Genomic DNA, 24,296 nt, shown 5'->3' on the forward strand with positions numbered 1-24,296 from the left:
CCTCCTAATCCCTTTTGTTGCTTGTATGTTTTTGATGTTGCAAGATTGTGGTGCATCCACCCATTTGTATCTAGATATTGTTTGGTTCTTCAGGGTTCTTGCCTCCTTTCTAGGCAAAAAAGAAAAGTTGCTCTAAAGCTTTTCACACTTCAGCTATCCTTTTTGTCGAGCTCTTTGCAGTTGGCATGTGTGGAAGGTGCCTTTAGTTTTTTGAAGCTGGACTGTCACAGGAGTAAGACTCGTATAGCTTAGGTTACTGCAACAGTGATCTTTTAGAAGATCTACTGTTATGGTAAGTTTATTTACCCAACTGTAAATTCTTAATTGCACCCCCCCCTTACAGTGTAACCATGCAACTGTAGGAAGGGAGGGGGAGACCAATGTAAGCGTTAAAGAGAAACACAACAGTTGTTAAACAGAACCCCCCCACGGTGCCCTTAGGTTCCATGTTGCCCCTGGTAATAACAATGGTTAAGTCCAACTGTGGAAAATGGAGTGATTGGTAGTCCTGGGGATGGCTGTCAGAATGAAGCAGGGGAGTGTAGCATTCTCAAAAAAAAAAGCCCTCAAGAAACACTTTACCCTTGTTTGTACCATCATCAAGATGATCTTAAAGGTGCCAACAATTTGGTCCAGTACACTGTGATAGGAACTCATGGTCATCGTTAATCTGAAAATATAGCAGCTGTGGATGTAGTCAGAGCAGAGACTGGCAGATGGGTCCTTCTCATGTACCTTAGTCAATTTTCTGACAGTGGGAAAATGTGAAGTATCAGGAGTCCACTCATTGATGAAAGCTGCCTATCCTGGGACTCCTGAGAAGTTAACCTGTCACCTGTAGTCAGTCATTTCACAGGTACTCTATATAATCTTTTTTTTCTTTATCAGCCTCCACACACCCTAAATAATTATCTCTCGGTTGTTTGCATTCTAGTAGTCACTCTTTCAGCACTGTACATTATCTTTCCACAGTATAGCACCTTATCACTTTAAGCAGGTTTTATTGCGTACTTTTCTTGGGCACTACTTACTACCTATTATAGCTGCTTTAGAGCTTCCCTGTACTTATTGTCTTTTTTTTTTTATCTCTGGTCTTGCAGCTCCGATCTGGTCCAGCCAGCTCCAATTGTCTTTGCTACGCTCGGGCTCACTCTGATCTCCTACCCTACCCCACCCACCCACACTACTCCCACGTTTATACTTTTATAGGCTCCACCCACAGCCTCAAGCTCCAACCACAGACCTACGCACGCAACTGCTTACCCCACCTAAAGTCTCAAACCACCAGTCACAACACTCCACAAGTAATTACCCCCCACATACAGTCCAAAGCCACCAATCACAATTCTCCTCGCCTAATTACTTTCCTCCACACAGTACCCAAAAGTACTACATCATCTGCTACTCCTCAGCCTCCCCACTCTTATATTCCGCCTATCACTACACACCAGCATCACTACACACTTATCTTAATTCAAACTCACCCTCACCACTAGCTATGTTTCTTCTGTTCTAACTTCCTAACTAGTATGCCTTACCCTTGCTATAACAGTATTTTCTCAAACCTCCACGCGTTCTTATGCATCAGTAACCTCCACCACCTGCTGCCCATCTAAACAGGGCAATTTTTTACTCATCTCCCCCCAATTATTTCTCTATACCCTCCCCTATCACGCAGTTCCCAAACTTCTTACCATGACACACGGTAAACCCAGTATTATACCCCTTTCATCCACCCTCTGTAAAAAAACACTATACACTGTATATATACTTAATCTCCATCCTGCTAGAAAGTGGAGACATACATCCTAACCCAGGCCCTTCTACTTACCCCAACCCTAAAATCTATCCTAAGAACCCAAACATAACACTCAACGTCAGAAGTCTGTGCAACAAAATATCCCCACTGTATCTCTGGATAGACCAAAATAAACCTGATATACTAGCCCTAACAAAAACATGGTTGCATCCTAACGTAAAAGACTGGGATGTAACACCCTCCCCCCCCCAATTATGCCATAACTAGACTAGACCGATCTAAAAGGAAAGGAGGAGGTGTAGCCCTTCTGTATCTTACTACATTCAGCATTATTTATTTATTTACATTTGTTGACCGGGAGTGTCAAATTATGCCCTACTCTTACAAAATCCCCAACTTTTCTCATGCTGAAATACTAATATCCTTCCTAAACCTCAACAAAACTAAACAAGTCTGCATCATAGGTGTGTACTAGGCTAATGGCCTTGGAGCCTTTACAAGCCTAGCCCATAGAAGTGCGCTGGCATCGTGCCGCCCGATGTTAGTAGTGTATATTCCACCAGGACAAGTATACCTGTTCTAGAAAATATACTGTCATGGACCTCCCAAATAATCAAACCTGAGACAATCATCCTAAGAGATGTAAATGTAGATTGGCCAACCATTGCATCTGACTCCTCCTCTAATACTATTAACCTCTATGTTTTTTCCCAACTTATCAAAAGCCCCACCAGGTATAACAAAGATTTCACGCAACAGTCTACACTTGACTGAATCTTAGTATCTCATCCAACCAATTTCACTTCCACAGTGACCATTTGCCATTGGAGCCAACAGTCACCAACACAAAAAACGTACTCTGAAATCAGCCAGAAACTTATCTAACTGTAGTCAACAAAAATTTAATGACCTACTTAACAAAAATAAATTCGACACCCCTAAAACTTCTACCTCTTAATGATGCCATGCTATATTTCAGTACCTCCTTCCTATATATACTTGATATTCTAGTCTCTGTGTACAAAAAGAACAAAAAATAATTCAGCCCCATGGCTAATCAAAGATTGTAAAAACCTTATGAAACGGTCACTCAGCCTGGGAAACCTGGAAACAAAACAAAACTCAAGAAAATCGCGTTCATTTCAAAAATCTCCACAACAACACAAAAAAGCCAGTGAACAAAGATAAGAAATCTTACTACTCCCACCTTAAGTTCGAACTCAAAACCAACCCCCAAAAATTCTGGTATTCCTTATCAACCTTACTCAACCAGAGTATAAAAAACAATTCACAACACCCAAGGCCCCTCCATCCGTAATAGCTGAAGACTTTAACAAGCACTTTATAAAATCTATAGCAGACCTACTGATAAACACCTCCAACACCAGACCCACCCAATCCTCCACCAATTACCTCTCTTCATCTAGCTCCAACCCAGTCCATTATAACAGACAAAAATTCCGTAATGACAACCCAACCACGTTCTCATTTCAGCGCATACCTACAGCTACCAAAAAAAGACTTCTGCTAAAACCAAAACCCTGCTCCGCCTCAGCAGGTAACCTCCCACCACAATACCTCAAGCTAGCGGCAGACTCAATTGCCTACCCAGTCAATATCCTAATCATTAGATCTGTATCAGAATCTCTAGTTCCTACCATATGGAAAATGTTGCACATCATCCCCATCCACAAAGGAGGGCACTCCATAGAACCTTCCAATTTCCATCTCGTATCCATTCTATCACCTATATCCAAAATTCTTGAAAGGTGTATCCACCAACAGCTAATGCAGTACCTACCACAAAATAGTCTACTTAAACTAACCCAACACGGTTTCTGCCCTGACCATAGCACATCTACTTTAATGATACTGTGAACAGGGCTAGAGAAGCAGGAAACTATGCATCTACAGTATTCCTCAATCTCACTAAAACTTTTGACACTTGTTTCTCATCCCTTGCTCCTCAACACTCTCTGACCTAGATTTTTCTCAGATCACAATACAGTGGTTTCAAAGTTACTTACATGATTGGAAATGGGCCGTAAAATGGTCACATGAACTTTTATTTCTCCGTAACCCAATAGGACTCACCCCTAACATCGATCAATTCAAAGTATACTCAGCAGGTGACAGTTATTGAAGTAGCAGAGCACACCAAATTTCTCGGAGTCGTTATAGATAATAAACTGAACTTCAGCCTCCACATCCAACAAAACATAAAGAAAACTCACTAGAAATTAGGACTTCTCTACAGAAAGAAACACTTCCTAAGCACCTCGACCAAACTTACCCTGGCTAAAACTTTCCTGCTCCTCTCCCTATTCTGTGGTGTTACTGTTCTAACCAACCTACAAACTTTTATTAAGTCCAAATTGGAACATTAGTATAACAAAGTTTGCCACAAATTCTAAGTACCTTACACATCACTGTAAATTACTACATGAACGTAAGTGGCTGGAACACTTAAACCAACTCAACTGTATTCAGCTGCAGACTGTGCACAAACTAATCTACAAACCCTCAGCCCACCCAGCACTAGGCAGCCTTCTTATACCCTAAGATCTGAGGACAAAAAAAAAAAACTACTAACCATCTCAAAACCCTCAAAAAGACCAGGGCAGTGTGTCTACTCATACTTAGTTTCAAAAGCATGGCGTTCTCTCCCCCAGCTACAAGATCACTTGCAGGCCTAGCAGTCTTCAAAGCTGCTTTTAAAACAGTATCTAAGTAGCACATGGATGTGCACCTGCACAGCTCCAGGTTTATCTCGCTTCTACTTCATCTCTTAGGCACAGCTGCCACATTCTTCTCCAATATTCAAGTTTTTCCTCATACTCTCACTGTTTTTTTGAAACGCCCACTAATCTGTATTGCTAACTGTAATATTTTTCTTTTACTTGAACTTGTGTGATGTTACTTAAGATATTTGTCTGTCATTATTATGTTTTTTACTGTTATACATATCTGAATTTGGAGCTTTTCTACCAGGGTCTCCACTGAAAATGGGTTCTGTTGAGGTCGGACTATCTCGGTAAACAAATGTCAAAATAAAATAAAGAAAATCTTTCATTTATGGTCAGGGTGGTTAACTATTCGTCCTTTTTTTCTCCTCCACAGAATCCTGGTGAGAGAGTTTGTCACACTTTGGATTTACATAGGTCAGATATTACCTAGGGCAAGAGAAAACATACCAGGAAATCGGAGCAGCTTCTTTGTTTCCTTTCATGCAGGAAATTGGGTTTAGCAGTATCTCAGCAAACCATCTACTCTTGGATTTCTAAGGCCATTTCTTTTTACTGTTCTTTTCATGACAAGCAGCTTTATGTTCATGCTCATTCCACCATGGCAGTTCATAGGTTGGTACTAGGCAAATCGGCCCTAGGGGCCTCTATACAAGCCTAGCCATAACAATTCCCTGGCTATTTCTTGCCACAGTATTTACTTCCCTGGACCCCTGTCTTGCAGTAGCCTCTTCTGATGCTTTATTTCAATGGTAATGATACTAGATCATTTTTGGAAGATGCTGCTTGGTCTTCTGTTCACACTTCCAATTTGTAATGTTTGGTGAATGTCATTTCTAGGGTCAGGGTGGGTTTTGCCAGGTCCATTCTTCATGGGCTTTTGTAGGGCTCTTCGTGTCTTCTGCCTCCCATACTTTCCAGGAGGTTTTGTCCCCCCCCCCCCCCAAGAGTGAAGAACACTGCAGCAGTGTTGAGGAAGGACATGGTATGGTACAGTTGTCTAAGATCTTACCGTAACAGTAGAGGGTCCTACTTCTCACTTTTGCAGTATTCAGTCCCTCCCTACTACCCCCTGTTACATTCTGTTGCCTTCCTCCTGGCTTGGAATCTTTCTTGCATCCTTTTCGTCTTCCCTTCCTGGAATGTACATGTTGATTTCCTCTGGGGTTGCTGTGGTTCTGGAGCACTTCAGAGGATTGGGCACTTGTACCCACATATGTACCTTACGCCTTGCATGTAGGACATATGGTGCCCATAAAGTGTAAAGGCTTTGGTATGTTGTCAGCTTGCTTGGCTATCCTTGACAGGATGTCCCAGGAGTGAAGAATACTGCAACAGTGAGAAGTAGGACATCTACTGTTATAGATCTTAATACAAGTGTACTTTTTAAATGATTGCCTCGGGCTATTACCTTGTGTTATTCCTACAGTAACAAAACTATTTCAGGCAGAGTCAAGGCTCACTCTTCCAGGGCCTTGTCTTTATCTGTGGCTTTTTGGAAAGGTTTAGACTCAAAGTAATCTAGAAGTAGCAGCTTGATCCTCTGTGGATACTTGAAGAAAGCACTATAAACTAGATTCCTTTCCCAGGTCTAGGTCAGGCTATGCTAGGACCATTCTCCTGGGCCCATTCCCTTCCACCTTACAATTGCTCTAAGCTGTCATAATCTACCTATATAGCTTAAGCTACTGCAGCCGTTGTCAATATGAAGAATAAAGTACAGTTGTGAAAGTATACGTACATAACAGTAGATGTCCTTCTGTTCACATGTTGCAGTGTTCTCACTTGTGGGATCCTCCGCCTCAGGCTTAAGCCTGGTTGCTGTCGGGTACGTGGGATGTCAGACACAGGGCCATAAACTGTGGGCCTTAAATGTGACGTCTGCATGCGCAGACCTCAGAACTTCTTTGCCACAGTCGAATGTCAACTTGCTCGTTCCGCTCCGCACTTCAGAAGATGATACAGTTAGGTATGCCATTGGAGAATCTTCATTTTACCTTAGGCTTAGGTTGCTGTTGCATTTGTATAGCTGATGTCATTTAGGAAGAGGAAATGTAAGTGCAGTCGACAGATTCCGCACAAGGATTCCTGTGAGCTATGTCTTTTCTGTCAAGGCCAATCACATGACCATACATCTTGCAGTATTTGTCAGTTGTTTGTCCCAAAAACCCTATGCAGCCCTTAAATTTTAATAGAAAATCAAAGACTCAAATGTTTGGCCCTAAGTATGGAATCTGAACCGGCCATCGCGGTGGAGCCGCTTAAAAAGAAAGCCAAAGTTTCAAGGCCTTCTACTGCTGCACCTCCTATGTCGGGCGTTCTGCCAGCTACTGGTCTAGGGGCTGAGGGACGTCCGGAAGAACTGGCGACTGCGGCATGTATTTTGTCAGAAGCCGCCGTAGAATCTCCAGTTGGCATGTCCGCTAAGTTTGTTGCGACATTGGCCTCTGACGATGTCGGGGGGGGGGGCTGAGATTCTGGGGTCTTAGAGGCTGCAGTAAAAGCATTTAGGTAAGCTGGAATCACAGGGGGAATAGCAGAGGGGGAGGGAGACTCCATCTGCAGGAGCTCAATGTATGTCTTTTGCACTTCAGTCATTTGAGAGGCATCTCATTTGAAGTACTCCCACATTCTGGAGATAGTTTCCCCAAAAGTAATATCTTCAGGAGGAGAGTCTCCTTCCAGGGACACTTTGTCTGGGAACAGTACTCTAGGGGAAAAGCCAGCTGAGAAGTGTACGTGAGTGAGTCTTCCGAGGAGGAGGAATCTTTCTCCTGAGTGTGAGCCAGGGGGTGATAGCAGCTGAAGCTGGCCTAGGGCTTAGCGTGGGCAAGGCTGGGGTACGAGAGGCAATAGGCCTGAGGGCCAGGAAGGCCTGAACCAAGGACTGGGAAAAGGTTTGGCAGTCAAGGCCCTGGAAGAGTGAGCCTTGACCCTGCCTGAAATAGTTTTGTTACTGTAGGAGTAACACAAGGTAATAGCCCGAGGCAATCATTTGAAAAGTACACTTGTATTAAGATCTGTAACAGTAGATGTCCTACTTCTCACTGTTGCAGTATTCTTCACTCCTGGGATATCCTGTCAAGGATAGCCAAGCAAGCGGACAACATACCAAAGCCTTTACACTTTATGGGCACCATATGTCCTACATGCAAGGCGTAAGGTACATATGTGGCGTACAAGTGCCCAATCCTCTGAAGTGCTCCAGAACCACAGCAACCCCAGAGGAAATCAACAACATGTACATTCCAGGAAGGGAAAACGAAAAGGATGCAAGAAAGACTCCAAGCCAGGAGGAAGGCAACAGAATGTAACAGGGGGTAGTAGGGAGGGACTGAATACTGCAAAAGTGAGAAGTAGGACCTCTGCAGCAGTGTTGAGGAAGGACAGTTGTCTAAGATCTTACCGCAACAGTAGTGTTCTTCAATCCTGGGGGGAGAACAAAACCTCCTGGAAAGTATGGGAGGGGGAAGACATGGAAGAGCCCTACAAAAGCCCATGAAGAATGTACATGGCAAAACCCACCCTGACCCTTGAAATGACATTCACCAAACATTACAAATTGGAAGTGTGAACAGAAGACCAAGTAGCATCTTCAAAATTGATCGAGTATCCAGACCATTGAAATAAAGCATCAGAAGAGGCCACTGCTAGACAGGGGTCCAGGGAAGTAAATACTGTGGCAAGAAATAGCCAGGGAATTGTTGGACTAGGCTTGTAAAGGCTCCAGGGCCATTAGCCTAGTACACACCTGTAAACCTATATGATTTGGCAGGAAAAGCCAGTACCAAAAGGCATACCCCTCCCTCCAGAGAAACAACTCCACCTGATACCGCAGATCATCCAAGATTTGCTTTCACAGGGGACCATAAAAAGGGTTCCCACAGGCCAAGAGGGCCAAGGATTTTACTCCAGGCTCTTTCTGGTCCCAAAAAAAAGGAGGGCCCTTGGAGGCCTATACTGGATCTGTCCCTGTTAAACCCCTACCTTCCTTCCAGATGCTATCCCTTCAAACCCTTCTTCCACTAGTGACACCCAGAGCTTTCATGGCCATTTTGGACCTAAAGGAAGCATACCCCCAATTCCTCATTCACCCAGACTAAAGGAGATTCCTATGTTTTGATGTGCAATCCTTGCCCTTTGGTTTATCTTCATCACCAGTGGTCTTCACAAAGTTTCTTGCCCCAGCAGTAGCCTACTGCTGAACACAAGGCATACAAGTATACCCTTATCTGGATGACGACCTCATCCTAGCAGAGGAGGCAAGTATTCTCAGGACATAACTGCAATTCACTGTGTCCCTTTTTCAAAGTCTGGGGATTACTTTCAACCTAACAAAATCCTCCCTTACTCCATTCCAAGGCCAAACCTTAGTGGGCTGCAAGATAAGGACAGACTTGATGAAAGCCTTCCTTCTTCAAGACAAGGTCTCTTCCCTAAACAACTACTGCCAAGACTTGCTTCTTGTCAACCACATCTCTGCCAGACAGTTCCTCCATCTTCTAGGCTTCGTGTCATCTACTCTTCCTATGTTGCCCCCTAGCCAGGCTACGCATGAGGAGATTTCAGTGGTACTTGAAAAATGTCTGATCCCAACACAATCACCCTCTGGAATTTCAGTTGGCCTTCCTGCCCTGCCTGAAGAAAGAGTTGAATTGGTGGATCCAACAAATAAACCAGAACTCAGGCCTTCCTATGCAACCCACCAAACCAGTGTAATTCATGCACACAGATACCTCAAGTCTAGGAATGGGGACCAAATGAATGGTCTCAAGGTGCAGTCTCAATGGGAGCCATCCCTCCAGAGGAAACATATCAATGTGAGGGAAATGGCTGCTCTCCTTCTAGCTCTAAAGACCTTCTTTCCCCTAACACAGCCTTGTCCCTTTCAAGTCTTCACAGACAATACCACTGTTAATGTGGTACATCAAAAAGCAGGGGGGGGACCAGAATCCTACCTGTTGTGCAGGCTAGTAGTACAGGCATGGGAATTGGCCACCCAGTACAGTGTCGCACTGCAGATGGTCTCCATCCCATCTCAGGACAATCACCAGGCAGATGCCCCAGCAGATCATTCTCTCAACATCACGAATGGATGCTGCACAGGAATGTGTTCTTAGACATTATCCGCCAATGGGGCACCCCACAAATAGATCTGTTTGCCTCCCCTCAAAACAGACAACTACAGCTATTTTGCTCCAGACTCCCCTCTCTGCTAACATGGAAAGTGGATGCCTTTTCTGTCCTTTGGAAGGGGTCATTCATCTATGCCTCCTCTCCCTTCCCGCTCATTCAGAAAGTCCTGCTGAGAATTCAGAAGGACAAACCAAAAATCTTACTGCTGACCCCCTATTGGCCAAGGCAGCATTGGTTCCCTCTTCTATCTCTTGCTAAGGGCAGTCACCACAAGTTGTCTCCCAAGGTGGACCTGATCACACAACAGAAGGGATCCCTCATCCATCCTAATCTGAAAACCCTCAGCCTAGCCCTGTGGGTGATAAACTTCTGATCCCTTTCAGACACCTGTTTTCTGAGGATGTGCTATCTATTCTGCAGGAAGGAGGCCAGGAAACTCACAACTAGGAGATCCTGTGTATCTAAATTGAAAGGGTTGTCCAGTTGGTGTCTGCAAAGGCAGTAGACCCTTCCAAGCAGATGTTCCTCTAGTCTTAGTTTGTGTGTGAGCTCCTAAAGTCAACTTTCATACTCTTCAGTGAAAGTACATTTGTCAGCCATTTCAGCCTGCTTACTTATTGATCCACCCCATTATCTAAGTTGGACTTGAAACGTTTTCTTAAGGGGGTCCTCCATATCAGACCTCCAAGGAAACCTATCCTTCCTCCGTGGGACCTGAAATTCATACTGGAGAAACTCACCACTGCTCCTTTTGAACCAGCAGCTTCTGCCATTCTAAATATGTGTACCTGGAAAACCATCTTGTTATTGGCCCTTACTTCAGCTAGGAGAGTCTCTGAGCTACAAGCACTCATGGCCACTCCACCGCACACTGCCTTCTACAAAGATAGGGTGACTCTGCGTACCAATCCCTCCTTCATCCCAAAGTGGTCAATAAGCTGTCCCTTAACCTATCTATCCACGTACCTACCTTTTTCCCTCCACCACAGAATTACAGTGTGCACTCCATTCCCTGGATGTTCACAGGCAACTGAGGTTTTATTTGGACAAGACCAAGGACATTAGAAAATCCAATCCGCTCTTTGTCTCATTTCACCCCAGGGCCCTGGGGAAAGCTGTGTCCAAACAGACAATATCCTCTTGGATATGCAAATCTATTACGTTGTGTTACTCTTTCCATGGTAGAGAGAGTTACCCACACTGTTAAAGCACACAGTACTAGAGCAGTGGCCCCTTCAGGAGTATTTCTCAAAGGACTGGACACTGCCACTATCCTAGAGGCAGCCACATGGTCCTCTGTACATACCTTCACCAAGCATTAGAAATTGGACAACATCTTCAGAGCCAGAGCAGGATTTGTTACAGTCCACCCTCCACAGTTTTCTGGAAAGTGCTACCTCTTCCTCCTGCTTAAACTGTGGTACTGTCTCACAAATGAGAATACTGCAACATGTGAATAGGACACAGATTAGTTGTGTAAAATCTTACCATAACCATAGATGTCCTCCTCTCCCATGTTGCAGTATTCCTTCCCTTCCTCCAACCCTCTTTATGACCTTTTCCCTTCCTGGATGGCATCCTTCCTGTTCTCCTTAAACTGTTGTCCAACTGGGCAGTCAGTTGTGAGATCTGTGCGTGCGGACATCACATTTAAGGCCCATGGTTTATGACCCTGCGTCTGACATCCCACGCATCTGACAGCAACCAGGCTTAAGCTTTGGCATAGGAGCTGGACATTCAGGTCACCTGAGGCGGAGAATCCCACAAGTGAGAATACTGCAACATGGAAGAGAAGGACATGTATGGTTATGGTAAGATTTTACACAGCTAATTTTTTGAATGATCAATGCTACAGTACTCTCTCCCTATGTCTGTTCCCCATTGGTTTTTGGTGCGTTTTTTTATGACAGGGTATAAACGTGCATTTCCTTTTTTTTGCTTGGCAATATCTTCTCAGGGCTTAGCCTCCCTCTCAGTTGGCATGAAAGTTCTGAAGTGTTTGCTGGCCAAAGTTGTCTTTTTAGTCAGCTCAGCTCAAGCTGACTGATTGGGAGTGTGGAAGGTGCCCTGAAGCTTTGGAAGGCTGGCCTGCTGGTATATCCCATGCCGGGTGTAACCCATATAGTTTAGGACTTACTGCAGCAATGATCATTTGGACATCTACTTTTATAGTAAGTGCAACTGTACAATTATACTTTTGTCTCCCCATTTAGTTTACAAATCCATGTATTTTGGCCAGAATAGCTGTCGAGAAAGCAGACTAGATGGTAAATGGAACACATTGAGAGTAGGGAGTACCTTAGATTACATGCTGTAGCAATATACCAGAGATGCAGACTAATTAAATTGCTTTGGCTGTCCTTTCCCTGTGCAAACCCATCACTTGTGACGTTATCCATTTCATAAGGCAAGAAGCCATATAATTCAGATTGTTTTTGTGTGTACCACTGTTGTAGTAATACTTTATACTGGGACGTGGGCCATAGAGCAAACTTTGATAGCTTAGCACCCTTCCCTTCTAGATTAGGTGAAAATCTACTCTTAGGGATATCATTATGTTCCTTGTACACATTTGGTGTCCATCTGTGATATTTAAGATTTTTCCTCTTACAGCTTGTGTTGAGGGAGTTAAGTAGTGTCTGTAGTGTGCATCATTTTGTCTAGTTTGGAACTCAGTACAGATAAGTACCTCACTTAAGAAATTTTATTGTTACTTAGTATTCTTCTTGGATAGAGGTACTTGTATTGAATTGTTCTGTGGTGCAAATGACCAGTGATATCTTACTATAGGTCTACTTTTAAAATAAGTCAGGTGTTCTTGTATTAGACAAATCCCACATCAAGATTAGTTGTGTTTTCTGCCTAGGCATACACTTAACATTAAAGATTGTAGGTTTTGCCAGGGCTTTGCTTGCAAAACCTCAGGATACTGGAGCATTGCTTGCAAAGCTATTTAGGCAGGAAAAGACTTGCAGCCTTGACCTACATTTTCATGGTGTCAGACTTCATCCTTGACCTCAGATGTTCGCACAAAAAAGTGCATAGAGGGAGAACGTTAGAAGGTCAACAGAGGCATAGAAACCAAGACATCTGACATGTTTGCTTACTAGGGAATATGGGTCATGGCAATGCACTTTCACAACTCCCAGCCCACATATAACAAGTTTTTGAGAACTTTGGTAAAGCATCTTTGTAGACTACCTTGTCTACAAATCATAGCATGTCCAATCTAGCCTAGGCCCCTCCTGTGGAACCCAGACTGGATGCCTCATACGGGCATCTGTCGCTAAAACTTGTTTCATTATTTCAGGAGGAGAAGGCAGTCAACCCATGGTTTTAAGTGTTGAGAACATCCCTGGCTGATGTGGAAGGTCTGGGACTAAGTTAATCTAGTAAATAACAGGGAACACTTTTTGTCCAGTGAGCAGATGAACACTGTACTACTGTGCTCAGCTTAGAATAATACTATTACCAACACACAATTACATGCAGGTTTTCTAATAAAAGAATAAAAATGGTAGCTAGATAACTGAGAAAATGGTTAAAACATCTGATGTTTCTTGAAAAGTCTTGGAAATATTGACAATCTTCGTATTTGCCTTATGAACTGAATGCAATTGTACTGAATGTTTTTCTTTCTTGATGACAAAATTAATTGTCAGTAATCTAAGCTATCTTTGTAAATTGTTTGTTAAAAACTTTGTTTTGCGGAGCTTTTCTCCCCGGGCCTCCACTGAAAATGGGCCTCACAGCCCAGTGGACCTCCCCGGTTATCAAACTGGAATAAATAAATAAATAACATAAATAAATAAAAGTAGTTTCAGGACTCCCACTTAATACTTTAATGCTTCTAAACAAGTCTATGTTATACTTCATTGGATTTTAGGGCTCATATTTGATACTATAATGTTTCTGAATGTAAGTCCAAGTTACTCTGCATTGCTTTAAAGACGCATACTGTCTACCACTCAAAATCCTAAAGTAGTATCAGGAATTGTTGTGATGCTATACTAGTAAAATCAAATGTTTTGGCACCGTACTAGCTGACACACTTTCATTATTAGTGCAAGTGTTTGTAATCATAAAAAAGTGACGTAATCTTGCTGGTTTATCCCCCACTAATGCAACTAAACGTGTCACTACCCTAGTAGATATCTGAACATTCTGTGACTGCACTACAGTACACAGACTTTTCAAATTCCCTGATAATAGACTAGAATGAACGTACCATAAAAAACGCCAATTCCTCCTTTTGAGTGTCTTGTAGTACTCTCCACTGCATCAAGTTATTTTCTCCTGCATATTGCCCATAGATACCCTCTACTTATATCTAAGTGCCCCTGTCTTGAGCTATTTCAGCAGTAACACCCTGCAAGGCATCCACATTCATCTCAAAATATACTGAAAAAGCTAACAAAGCCACCAATTCCCACAGTGATGATGTGTTCAGAAGTTGTGTTGGTCACATCTGGAATAAACAGCCACATAGTACTCTAGAAACTGCCAACTTGACAAAGTAAAATACAGTTGCATTAAATTATAACTGTATGGTGTAAGTATAGGTTGAGCCACTGAGCATCTATATATTCCAGTGTATGCTATGAGAATAGAACATTGAAACTGGCTTGTGTATTTGCTAACGTAGTCACCATGACAATAAACTCTTTTTAACAGGTGTTAACTGTATGTCACAACCGTGTTTAATTGCAGTGCTGACTTTGTCAGTATCATGTAAACTGTTACAGTATTTTGCCCTTATGCTAATAATCAGCCACAGTCTTTCGGTTTTCGGTTTGATTTTATAATTTGACTTGTACTAACCCGGGGCTTTGCTTTCCAAGCCTCAACTGAAAATGCACCTCAAGCCAGTAGACAACCAGAAAATCAAAACCTGAATAAATAAAACAAATCCCTGCTTTTCAGACTGTCTTTTCTCTTACATTCCCCATGTTTCGTTTCACTCTCATGCTAAACAAATTTATAATCCGTGGTCTTGTCTTCTAGCTCATTCTTTCCAGGTAAAATACTTTGTTATCCTTTAACTGCCTTTTATAAATTAAGGTCCTTTAGTAGACAGGTTATCTAGAGTAGTAGTTGGAGTTCCAGAAGGTTCTGTCTCTGTTGCCTTGTACTACAGATATCTGACACTCATGTTCTTGGCCCTAGCTGTACACTGTAGCATTCTGCTGATTCTTGCCACTGCTATTATTTTGTGTTTAATAACTTTAAAGCATGCTTGAGCTTACAAACTCATAAAACAAAAGTTCATATGGTAGTTGATGTATAATGGCAAAGGAGCAGCTTTGACATCAGCACTGAAATGCTGTAGTAAAGCTTGTTAGTTTGGCCAGCAGTGTGATTAGTTTGCATTAGCGTAGTGTTTGAGCAGATAAAGAAGTGTAGCTGTCAGTCTCAAAGACTTTTGAGATTCTGCCAGTTCCAGTGTTGTGCTTAGCTCTCATAGGTAAAGTTGGTCAATTTACAAGTATGAGTAGGCAGCTGTAATACAGGAATTTAGCAAAAAACTTGAACGTGCATAGCAACAAATGTGTACTTGTAGTGGGGCATGATGGAAATCTAGACTTTCAATATTCACGTAGGATAGGCATTTTTTTATTTTTGAGGATAAGAAAATATTTATCACAGAGGGTGAATTGTAGTATAGTTAAGATGGCTGGGGTGTGTACCATGCTTGCGCACGAGTGTGTGACATGCGCATGGCTTTTGGTAAAGACTGCTAAAGCTTTGCATTTTAAGAAGCGCAAGAAGTGCAGAGTGTTCACACCAAAACAAAATAGTGTTGTAAGCAGGGTATTTTGTGCTTGAGTATATGTGTTAGACGGTATGTTAATCTACTGACTTGTTTTGAGAATAAAATGTGTGCGCACACCAGAACAGATTGGTTATAGAGAATGATGTAACTTGACTGGATGAACAATGAGTGTTTTTTTCTTTGTCTCCCCACCTCCACCCAGGGTTCTCAGGCAGAAGAATCTGCAAGCAGCTCTCAGAGATCTTCGACCACGTATGAGCGTGAAGCACTGATAGAAGTGGACTACAGCGAGCTGTCTGATGATCTGAAGGTAAGTGGCACCAACATCTTCTGTACTGCATGTGCAGTTTAGCAGAAATCTTTGAAGAGGGTGTAATAAAATGATCTGAAGTAGTTACTTCATTTGCTCTGTAACCTGTGGGTATCGGATCCGATCTCGGATCCGAGCCGGCAGCTTTCCAAGCTACAAGATCTGAGCTCCTAGCTCCTCCCCCTACCCATAATCCCCTGCTACATGCTGTATTACCTCAGATCGTTTTTTGCCGTGGCTGAAGCAGCTACCTTTGAAGAGCTCCTTGGCTTTTGGTGAGATCATTACCTTTCAAAAATTTTTTTTCTCAACTGGGAAGATTGTATTTTTTAGTGTACGTGTGAGTAGTATCCCTGGGTTCTTTAGTCGTAATTTAGATACTCGTTTTTTTTTTTTTTTTTTTTTTTTTTTTTTTAGAGTTAGTGTTTTCTGTGTGACACCCCTCCCCCCTTAGTGTTTGGGTGTGTGTGTGTGAGTGTTTAGTCAAAATGGCTGAAGGGCCCAAAGCCGTTTTTTCAAAGTGTACTGAGTGTGGCCATAAGCTTTCTCCGGCTGATGGCCACACTCAGTGCGTTTTATGCCTGGGGGTGGCCCATTTATCTACGGCCTGCCCAATATGTGCGGCCTTTAACCCCCGGGCACTTAGGGACAGGAAGAATAAGCTGATCCTGGCGGGCTTGCTTCCCCAAGAATCGGCTTCTTCTTCCTCTCCCACTCAGGCTCAGGCTGCCTCGGCAGCCCCGGTGCCTACTGCGCCCCCTGCTCAACAGGGGACTCAACCTCCCTCTTTGGGTTTGAGCTCGGGGGACTCTGGTGCCTCCTCCTCCAAAGAGAAGAGGCACAAGGACAAGGAAGGGCACAAGTCTCAGAAAAGGCGGGCTGAGACTCAACCCTCAGCCCCGCCATCTAAGCTGGCTAGGTCTCCCTCTAGGGTTTCCGGATCCTCCCCCTCACGGCGCCGTTCGCCATGTTTTTCGCCGGAGGAGGAGTATTGGTCTCCCTCGAGGTCGTCGAGGCGGCCCTCCCGGCCCGCCTCGACGACTTCTAAGTCGACCAGAATCCTCACCGACGCGGACATGGATCGGATGATGCGTCGATTCATACAGACATAAATGCAGATGGGGGTGCTCTTGCCTCCCCCCCCCTCTGGGGGGGAGTGCGGCCCCTATTTTTGCTCCGATCACTCCTTCTCCGACTCGTTTTCCGGTCTCAGAGTCATCGGATCCGGGCCCTTTCGGAGCCGGGTATTCGTCGGCGCGGATAGCTCTGGTCTCTTCGACGCCGACTGTGCCCTCGAGCGTGTCGGATCTGAGTTCTCGGGGCCGGGGGCTGAGCGTTGGATCCGTGGGAGTTGGTGTGTCTTCGCTGCCGCTGGGTTCGGAGCATACCTCTCTCTCGGCTCAGACTGCATCGGCCCCGACCTCGATCCCTACCTCGGAGCCGAGGAGATTACTTTCGGAGCCTGGCGAGAGTAGTTCTTCTTCGGCTTTTGAGGTAGTGGAGAGGGTACTGTTGAGGTCCTCCAGGTCCCCGGTTCGGGCTTCGGTTCCTGCCGTACCCCCACTGCATGTGGGTCTATCCTCCATCATCCGACCATTGGGACAGCCTGCTCAAGCCCTCCAGCCGGTTCCCTTGGAGGAACAAGAACCCGTTGATGAGCCCTCTTTGGACAGTCCCACCGAGGAGGTCCCTCGTAAACGTAGGTGTAAAAGGAGGCACCTGGACTCCCCCGAGTCCATCACCACTGACACAAATTTAGATGAAGGGGAAGGTTCCCCAAGGTCACCCCGAAAGATGTCTCCTTCGGAGACATCATGGAAATGTTGCGTATTAGAGGGGGGTGGTCTGCCCAAAAACCTTCCTCTGATGAATCTGTGTTCCTGGAGGCATTTGAGTTAGGCCCGTCTACCTCCTGGGTGTCTCCTCCGGCTGACCCCCCTGGTAGACTTAATTACTACCAGGGCGTGGAAGGAGCCCGACACTGTGGAGCCAATCCTGAGACGACCTGACAAGGTCCTTAGCCCCCAAACAGATAGACATTCTTGGGCCAAGGGATCTGCTGTTGATGGCGTGTTGGTGGCGGCTGTCACCAAGAGAGAACTCGCATAGGAGAGTTCTTCGGTTCACCCGCCGGATAAGGAATCTCGAGCGCTGGACCGCATTGGGAAGTGGATGTTTGCTTCAGCGACCTTCTCGATAAGGGCGCTGAACTATATGGCACATACCATTAGGCTACAGCGAGACTTGATTAAGGAATCAGCTGCAGCCCCCCCCCCGGAGTCCATGTCGGTCGAGGACAAGAATGTTTTTTTTGACTCGTATGGCCACTCTAAAATCCATATCTAACACGTCCATGCGGCTACTCTCCCATGCTACGGAGGGAGCCGCTAGGGCCAGCGGAGCCGGGGTCATCTTGCGGCGTCATGCCTGGCTCCGTCTTTGCGATTTCGCTGATCCCTTCAAGGCGTCCTTCGCGAATGCGCCCTTTGACGGGTCTTCGCTTTTCGACAAGACCGTTCGCGAAACGCTGGTCCAAAGCAAGAAGAACGGGAAACCGCTGTCTGCTGTCGGAGTCTGCTTCTCTAATCCCCAACGATCCTTTTCAAGGAATCAGAGGGGACAAAAGAAGCTGTGATTCCGCAAGTCTCAGCAGTCCCATCCAGCTTCGGACCCCTCGTCCTCTAGAGGCAGAGGAGGACAAGGTGGGCGCCGGCCCAGAGTCAGAGGGGGACCGCGTAACTTCGGGTCCAGAGAACCTTTCTCGGACAGACCCCCGCAGCAGCCCTGAGGGCTTACCCGGCTGTCCCCCTCTGGAGGCAGTCGGGGGGCGGTTGACGGAGCACCTGTCAAATTGGGAGTCCATTACGACAGATCGATGGGTGCTCCGTATCATATCCAGAGGTTATTCCATCCCCTTCATAAACCTTCCCCCCACGAACAGACGCCTCCCCGATGTACCACCCGATCAGAGGGAGGCAGCGGCTTCAGAAGTCTCGAAGTTGCTAGAAAAAAGAGCCATCCAGCCCATCCCCCCAGACCAGTTCGGATTGGGTTATTACTCCAGGTTCTTTTTGGTGCCAAAGAAGACGGGGGACCTAAGGCTCATTCTAGACCTTTCCGCTCTGAACCTGTTCATTCCCAAGGAAAAATTCCGGATGGTCACCCTCCAATCAATTCTCCCCTTTCTGCGGGAGAACGACTGGATGTGCTCTATAGACCTCAAGGATGCGTACTACCACATATTGGTGGACAGACAATCCAGAAGGTTTCTCCGCTTCCGACTGGGAGCCAGTCACTATCAGTTCAGGGTTCTTCCGTTCGGCCTCACCTCAGCCCCCAGGGTGTTCACCAAAGTCATGGCAGTGGTTGCAGCCCACCTGAGACTTCAGGGCATTCAGGTTTTCCCGTACCTAGACGACTGGCTCCTTACCGCCGCCAACAGGCATCAGCTCTGCGTGGCAAGAGATTACGCTCTGACTCTTGCCGAGAGCCTAGGCATCTCACTGAATCTACAGAAATCCTTTCTTTGCCCTATTCAGGTTCTGGAGTTCATAGGGGCCAGGTTAGATACCCGTATCTCTCGAGCTACTCTATCTTCAGACAGGCTGAGCAGCTTGTCGTTTCAGGTACTAGCCCTTTTTCAGAGTCATGCTCCAGTGGCAGACTTGGTCCTGAGGGCACTAGGGTCTATGGCAGCGGCGATCGGTCTCTCCCTTCATGCACGTCTACGGATCAGGGTATTGCAGTGGACCCTTCAAGTTCAGTGGTCGCTATTACTCCACCCGTTGAACACTCCAATACCACTGAGCAGAGTTTGCAAGGACTCCCTTCTTTGGTGGCTCCACGCTCGAGAACTAAGGGAAGGGAGACCCTTTGTGATTCCCCCGCCCCAAGCCACGTTGACCACGGATGCTTCTCGCCTCGGGTGGGGGGCATTGTTCGGGCAGAACCGTTCAAGGCATGTGGACTTCCCTAGAGACCGCTTTGCATATCAGTGTCCCAGAGATGAGGGCGGTGCTTCTAGCGTTGCAAGCTCTCCACGACTTTCTCCCTCTGGGGACTATTGCAATCCAGGCGGACAACATGTCAGTAGTCTGGTACATAAACAAATGGAGGAACTAGGTCTTACCCCCTTTGTCGAGAGGCTATGAGAGTTTGGGAATGGGTGATATCCACCAACCGGTTTCTGGTAGCAACGCACATTCTGGGACGGTCCAACATATTAGCGGACAAACTGAGTCGAGTGGTCTCTCAATCCATCTGTTGCGAAGCAGATCTTCCACAAATGGGGTTGGCCTCGCTGCTATCTTTTTGCTTCTCCATTAAGCACAAAATGCAGCGAGTACTTTGCAATACTTCCCCCCGAAGGGGAAAATCCCAGAGACGCTCTAGTTCATGCTTGGCCTCCCGGTCTCCTTTATGCTTATCCCCCCCCGCTTATGATAAAGTTCATACAGAAAGTCTGTCGGTTGGGGAGCAGAGTTATCCTCATAGCCCCATTCTGGCCTCGCCAGATCTGGTTTCCTTATCTGCGGTCTCGCAGAGCGACTCCTCCATGGATACTGGATCCCATTCCAGACCTGATCTCGCATCCTGCAGGATACCAAACCCGGCGAACCTCAAGCTTGCTGCTTGGTTGATCCAGTTCCACTGATGGCTAGGACTCCCAGTATCTCATCTCCTGCGAAGGCCATACTGGTCGCGGTGCATAAGCCGGCTACCAGAAAAATTTACAATAGTAAATGGAAACGTTTCTCCGTCTGGGCTAAAGACAAGGGCCTGGATCCATTTACAGTTCCTATTCCGACTATCCTGGACTTCCTGTCGCTGATTTTTCGGCAGGGAGCAAGTGCTTCTACGGTTAAGGTGCAGTTAGCAGCCATCTCCCATTTTCATGTGGGAGATGGCTTAGGGTCCTTGGCATCTACAAAATTATGCAAAACTTTCTTGCGGGGCATCTTTCTTTTGAAGCCGCCTGTGAAAGCTGTGGTGGTACCCCCATGGGATTTGACTTTAGTCTTACAAACCCTGACAAGTCCACCCTTTGAGCCTGCGGCCTCGGTTCCGTTAAAATTCTTGTCTTGGAAAATGGCCTTTTTGGTGGCTATCACTTCGGCCAAGCGGGTTTCAGAACTTCAAGCACTGTGTATGAAACCCCCTTACCTCATTTTTCACAAGAATAGAGTGTCCCTCAGGACTAACCCGTCTTTCTTACCTAAGGTGGCTTCAGAGTCAAATATTAATCAATCAATAAACTTACCTGTGTTCTTCCCAAATTTTCAGAATAGAGGGGAATACAAATTGCATAAACTGGATGTACACAGACAACTGCGTTTTTACTTGCAAAGGACTAAGGATTTTCGCAAGTCGGACCAGTTGTTTGTGTCCTTTGCAAAATCAGCCATGGGTAGAGCCATTTCCAAAGTGACCGTAGCAAATTGGATTTGTCAGTGCATAATTCACGGGTATATATCTTCAGGCAAACCAGCTCCTATTGGAATTCACGCTCATTCTACAAGGTCTATGGCCACCTCAGCAGCCTTTTGGTCCAGGGTTCCCTTGGACGATATATGTTCAGCAGCTACCTGGTCCTCTTCTCATACGTTCATTTCTCATTATAAACTAGATATGATTTCGAGAGGTAGGGCTTCCTTTGGCTTCGCGGTGCTTCGGAATATCCTTCCGTAAAGGCCACCCAGGTGTGTTCCTAGGTAGCTGGGGACTCTGTCCCACAGGTTGCAGAGCAAATGAAGTAACTACTTCAGATAAAGACGTTATGTACTCACCATAACGTTCCATCTGAGTAGATACTTAATTTGTATGCAACCAACCCCCCACTGCCATCCCCCGAACCTTTGTCGGGATCTCTGGTCACCTGAAATTCTCTTGTCAGGAAGTTAAATCTGGTGTATTCCTCTGTCGAGGTTATGAGTTGTGTGAGGGGGCAAAAATCGATCTGAGGTAATACAGCATGTAGCAGGGGATTATGGGTAGGGGGGAGGAGCTAGGAGCTCGGATCTTGTAGCTTGGAAAGCTGCCGGCTCGGATCCGAGATCGGATCTGATACCCACAGGTTGCAGACAAATGAAGTACCTACTCAGATGGAACGTTATGACGAGTACATAACTTCTTTTTTGCAAAAGTTGAAGCTTCTTAGCAGATGAAAATTACACTGCTCTCTGTTTAAGATGAGAAAGGTTTGGACTTCGATTACCACAGTAAATGGGCTAATTGCTCTTTCTCAACTAGCCAGCTTTCAGATATTCAGAATTGCTAATTTGATGTTCCTATTTCAAAAACTGTTGGGACTCACCACCAGGCTTTGACTGTTTAGCCCTTAAAAGATGTCCTTTTATTCACTTGCTGCAGTATTCTTTGAGGGATATCCCCACCAGAAGGCACCTGACATCGGCCAGTATACAAAAGTCTCTTGCCAGTATAGGGTACTTCTGACATGGCTGCAATAAGATGTAAACCATAAAACAGATGTAAGCAGGTACCATCCTCAGAACTTTTCTGCTACCAGTCAGAACGCCAGCCCTGACCATTGGTCGTACAGTTTTCCAGTATTTCTGACTTCTGCTTTCAGATAAGTGCCCCCCGTGGAGAAACTCTTTTCTTGTTATAATTTTATGTCATCCAGGAAGGGCAAGTGCCAGTGTGGAAGACCAATTCCACATAAGGACAACCATACCCAGTGTCTTTTTTCTAAGGCCCCAGCCACAACCATAGGTCATGCAATATGTGCCAGTCGCTTGTTCCTAAGAGCCTTAGAAGCAGGCTTTTGTCACTAGCTTTGTATTTGGAAAACCAATGACTAAAATTGTTAACTAAGCGCATGAATAGTTTCTCAGGGCCCAAAGCCGAGTTACCGAAGCATAAGGCCAAGAAACCTCAGCAGCCTATGTCTTCCACTGCACCTCACCCATCTGATGCATCTCCCGAGGTGCTCTTTGATCCAGAGGCACGTCCAATTCTAGGCATGGAGTCACAGCCCAAAGCCACTTCTGCTGCCAGCACATTGTGAGAGGTGGAACAAACATCCGTTCTAGATGTCAATGGGGAACCCAGGCTCAAATGCATTGAGGAGCCTAGAGGTTACCACAAACATCTGTCGGTCCACCCCAGCCAAAATCCTTTGAACTTAGGCATTCATCTGGACCCCCGATGTTACAAAAGATCTCTCCAGCAAAACAAAAATGGAAGACAAAACATGTCTCCAGTATACAAGAGGCTCCTGCAGATTGGCAGGCTTTCTCTGAGTCTTTTTCAGGCCTTCGTGGTTCTTAAGCAACCTATCTCTCAGCCTGCCCCCACCACAGCCTCTCAGTCTTCCCAGAAAAGGGCTAGGGAGCCAGACTCTTCAGATAAATCCTTCTCTGATGAAGAATCTTTAGATTACTCTTCTCAAATCCCCTTCCCCCTGGAATACATCTTCCCTGAGGAGGAGTCAGTAGAGGCAGACTTTCCCGTGGAGGAAATGTTGTTCGTTGGGGAGACCATCTTGAAATTTCGTGAACACTTTAAGGGGGGATTCCTCCCAAATCTCAGATGTCCAGAAAAGGTATTACCACCTTTTACAAGTGGACCTTCCCAGCTCTTCTGCATTGACACCGGTATGTCAGCCTTTTTTGGATGCTTTCCACCATGCATCCCAAAACCTAGACTCTCAGGTTTCAGCTCCCGAGAAGCCAGATGACTTCTACAAAGCCCCTGAGGATTGCCAGTTCCTTTTCAGATGCCCAGCTGCAGACCCAGCAGTCATCTCTCTTACTACTGACAAGCTTTCTAGGATGCTTCCTTCTACTTCACTACTTTCGATGGACAAGGAGATCAGAACCCTCAAAAGACTAAGGAAAAAGTCATACACTTCAGCCACTTTAGCTTTGAGCCATCAACTACCTGACACACATGGCTAAATACTCCCTAGAACTGTGTCTCAGGCAACTTCTTCTATTTCAGATTTTGAGGGAAAGCACATAGCCCTGAATATTTTAGGAGCTTCTTTCCAAGTACAAAGACACTCCAAATGCAGCTATGATGCTGCTGAGGCCTCTGCTAGGGCAGCTGCTTCTAACTCAGTACTCAGAAGATTCTCATGGCTTAGACTTCAGCCACTGCAGGACGATTTCCAGTCCAAATTAATGGATACCCCTCTGGACAATAAAGCCTTGTTTGGGCAGCTGCAGCCGCCCTTTTCAAAACCCTGCAAGAAAAGTCTAAGGAACTCAAGAGTTAAAGCACCTTTTAGTGTCCCCAGTGCCCAGGTTCTACAGGAGTTTTGCCTCCAAGCCTGTCTTTGTTCACAGCCATTCTGAACACTAACAAAGCAAAGCTTCTAGGGGGAGGTAAGAGAACATGGGGAGGTGCCTGAGGAGCCCTAGTCCTCTAACAAAAACGGCCCTTTCCAGACAGAGCGGGGTGTACATGACTACCATGCAGACATGTCCCCCACTCCCCTCTCCCTTCGTCTCTCAGATGCTCTCAAAACTTGGCAAATCATTACCCAAGATATTTGGGTCCTTTCCATAACCCAAAAAGGATATTTTATGGTTTGGCACTCCACTCCCACCT

The 24,296-nt window shown here is 45.5% G+C and overlaps 1 protein-coding gene across 1 annotated transcript in view; it reads left to right on the plus strand.

The window, feature by feature from the left end:
• SMC1A (structural maintenance of chromosomes 1A) overlaps positions 1–24,296 on the plus strand; it is a 1,753,330-nt gene that overhangs the window by 1,138,115 nt on the left and 590,919 nt on the right. The window contains exon 22 of the mRNA XM_044060554.1: positions 15,615–15,722. Coding sequence (XP_043916489.1) covers positions 15,615–15,722 — 108 coding nt within the window. The remainder of the gene's footprint in view (positions 1–15,614; positions 15,723–24,296) is intronic.

This window comes from Protopterus annectens, chromosome 1.part0, assembly GCF_019279795.1.
Source record: "Protopterus annectens isolate FY-2018-M chromosome 1.part0, PAN1.0, whole genome shotgun sequence".
Lineage (NCBI taxonomy): Eukaryota > Metazoa > Chordata > Ceratodontiformes > Protopteridae > Protopterus > Protopterus annectens.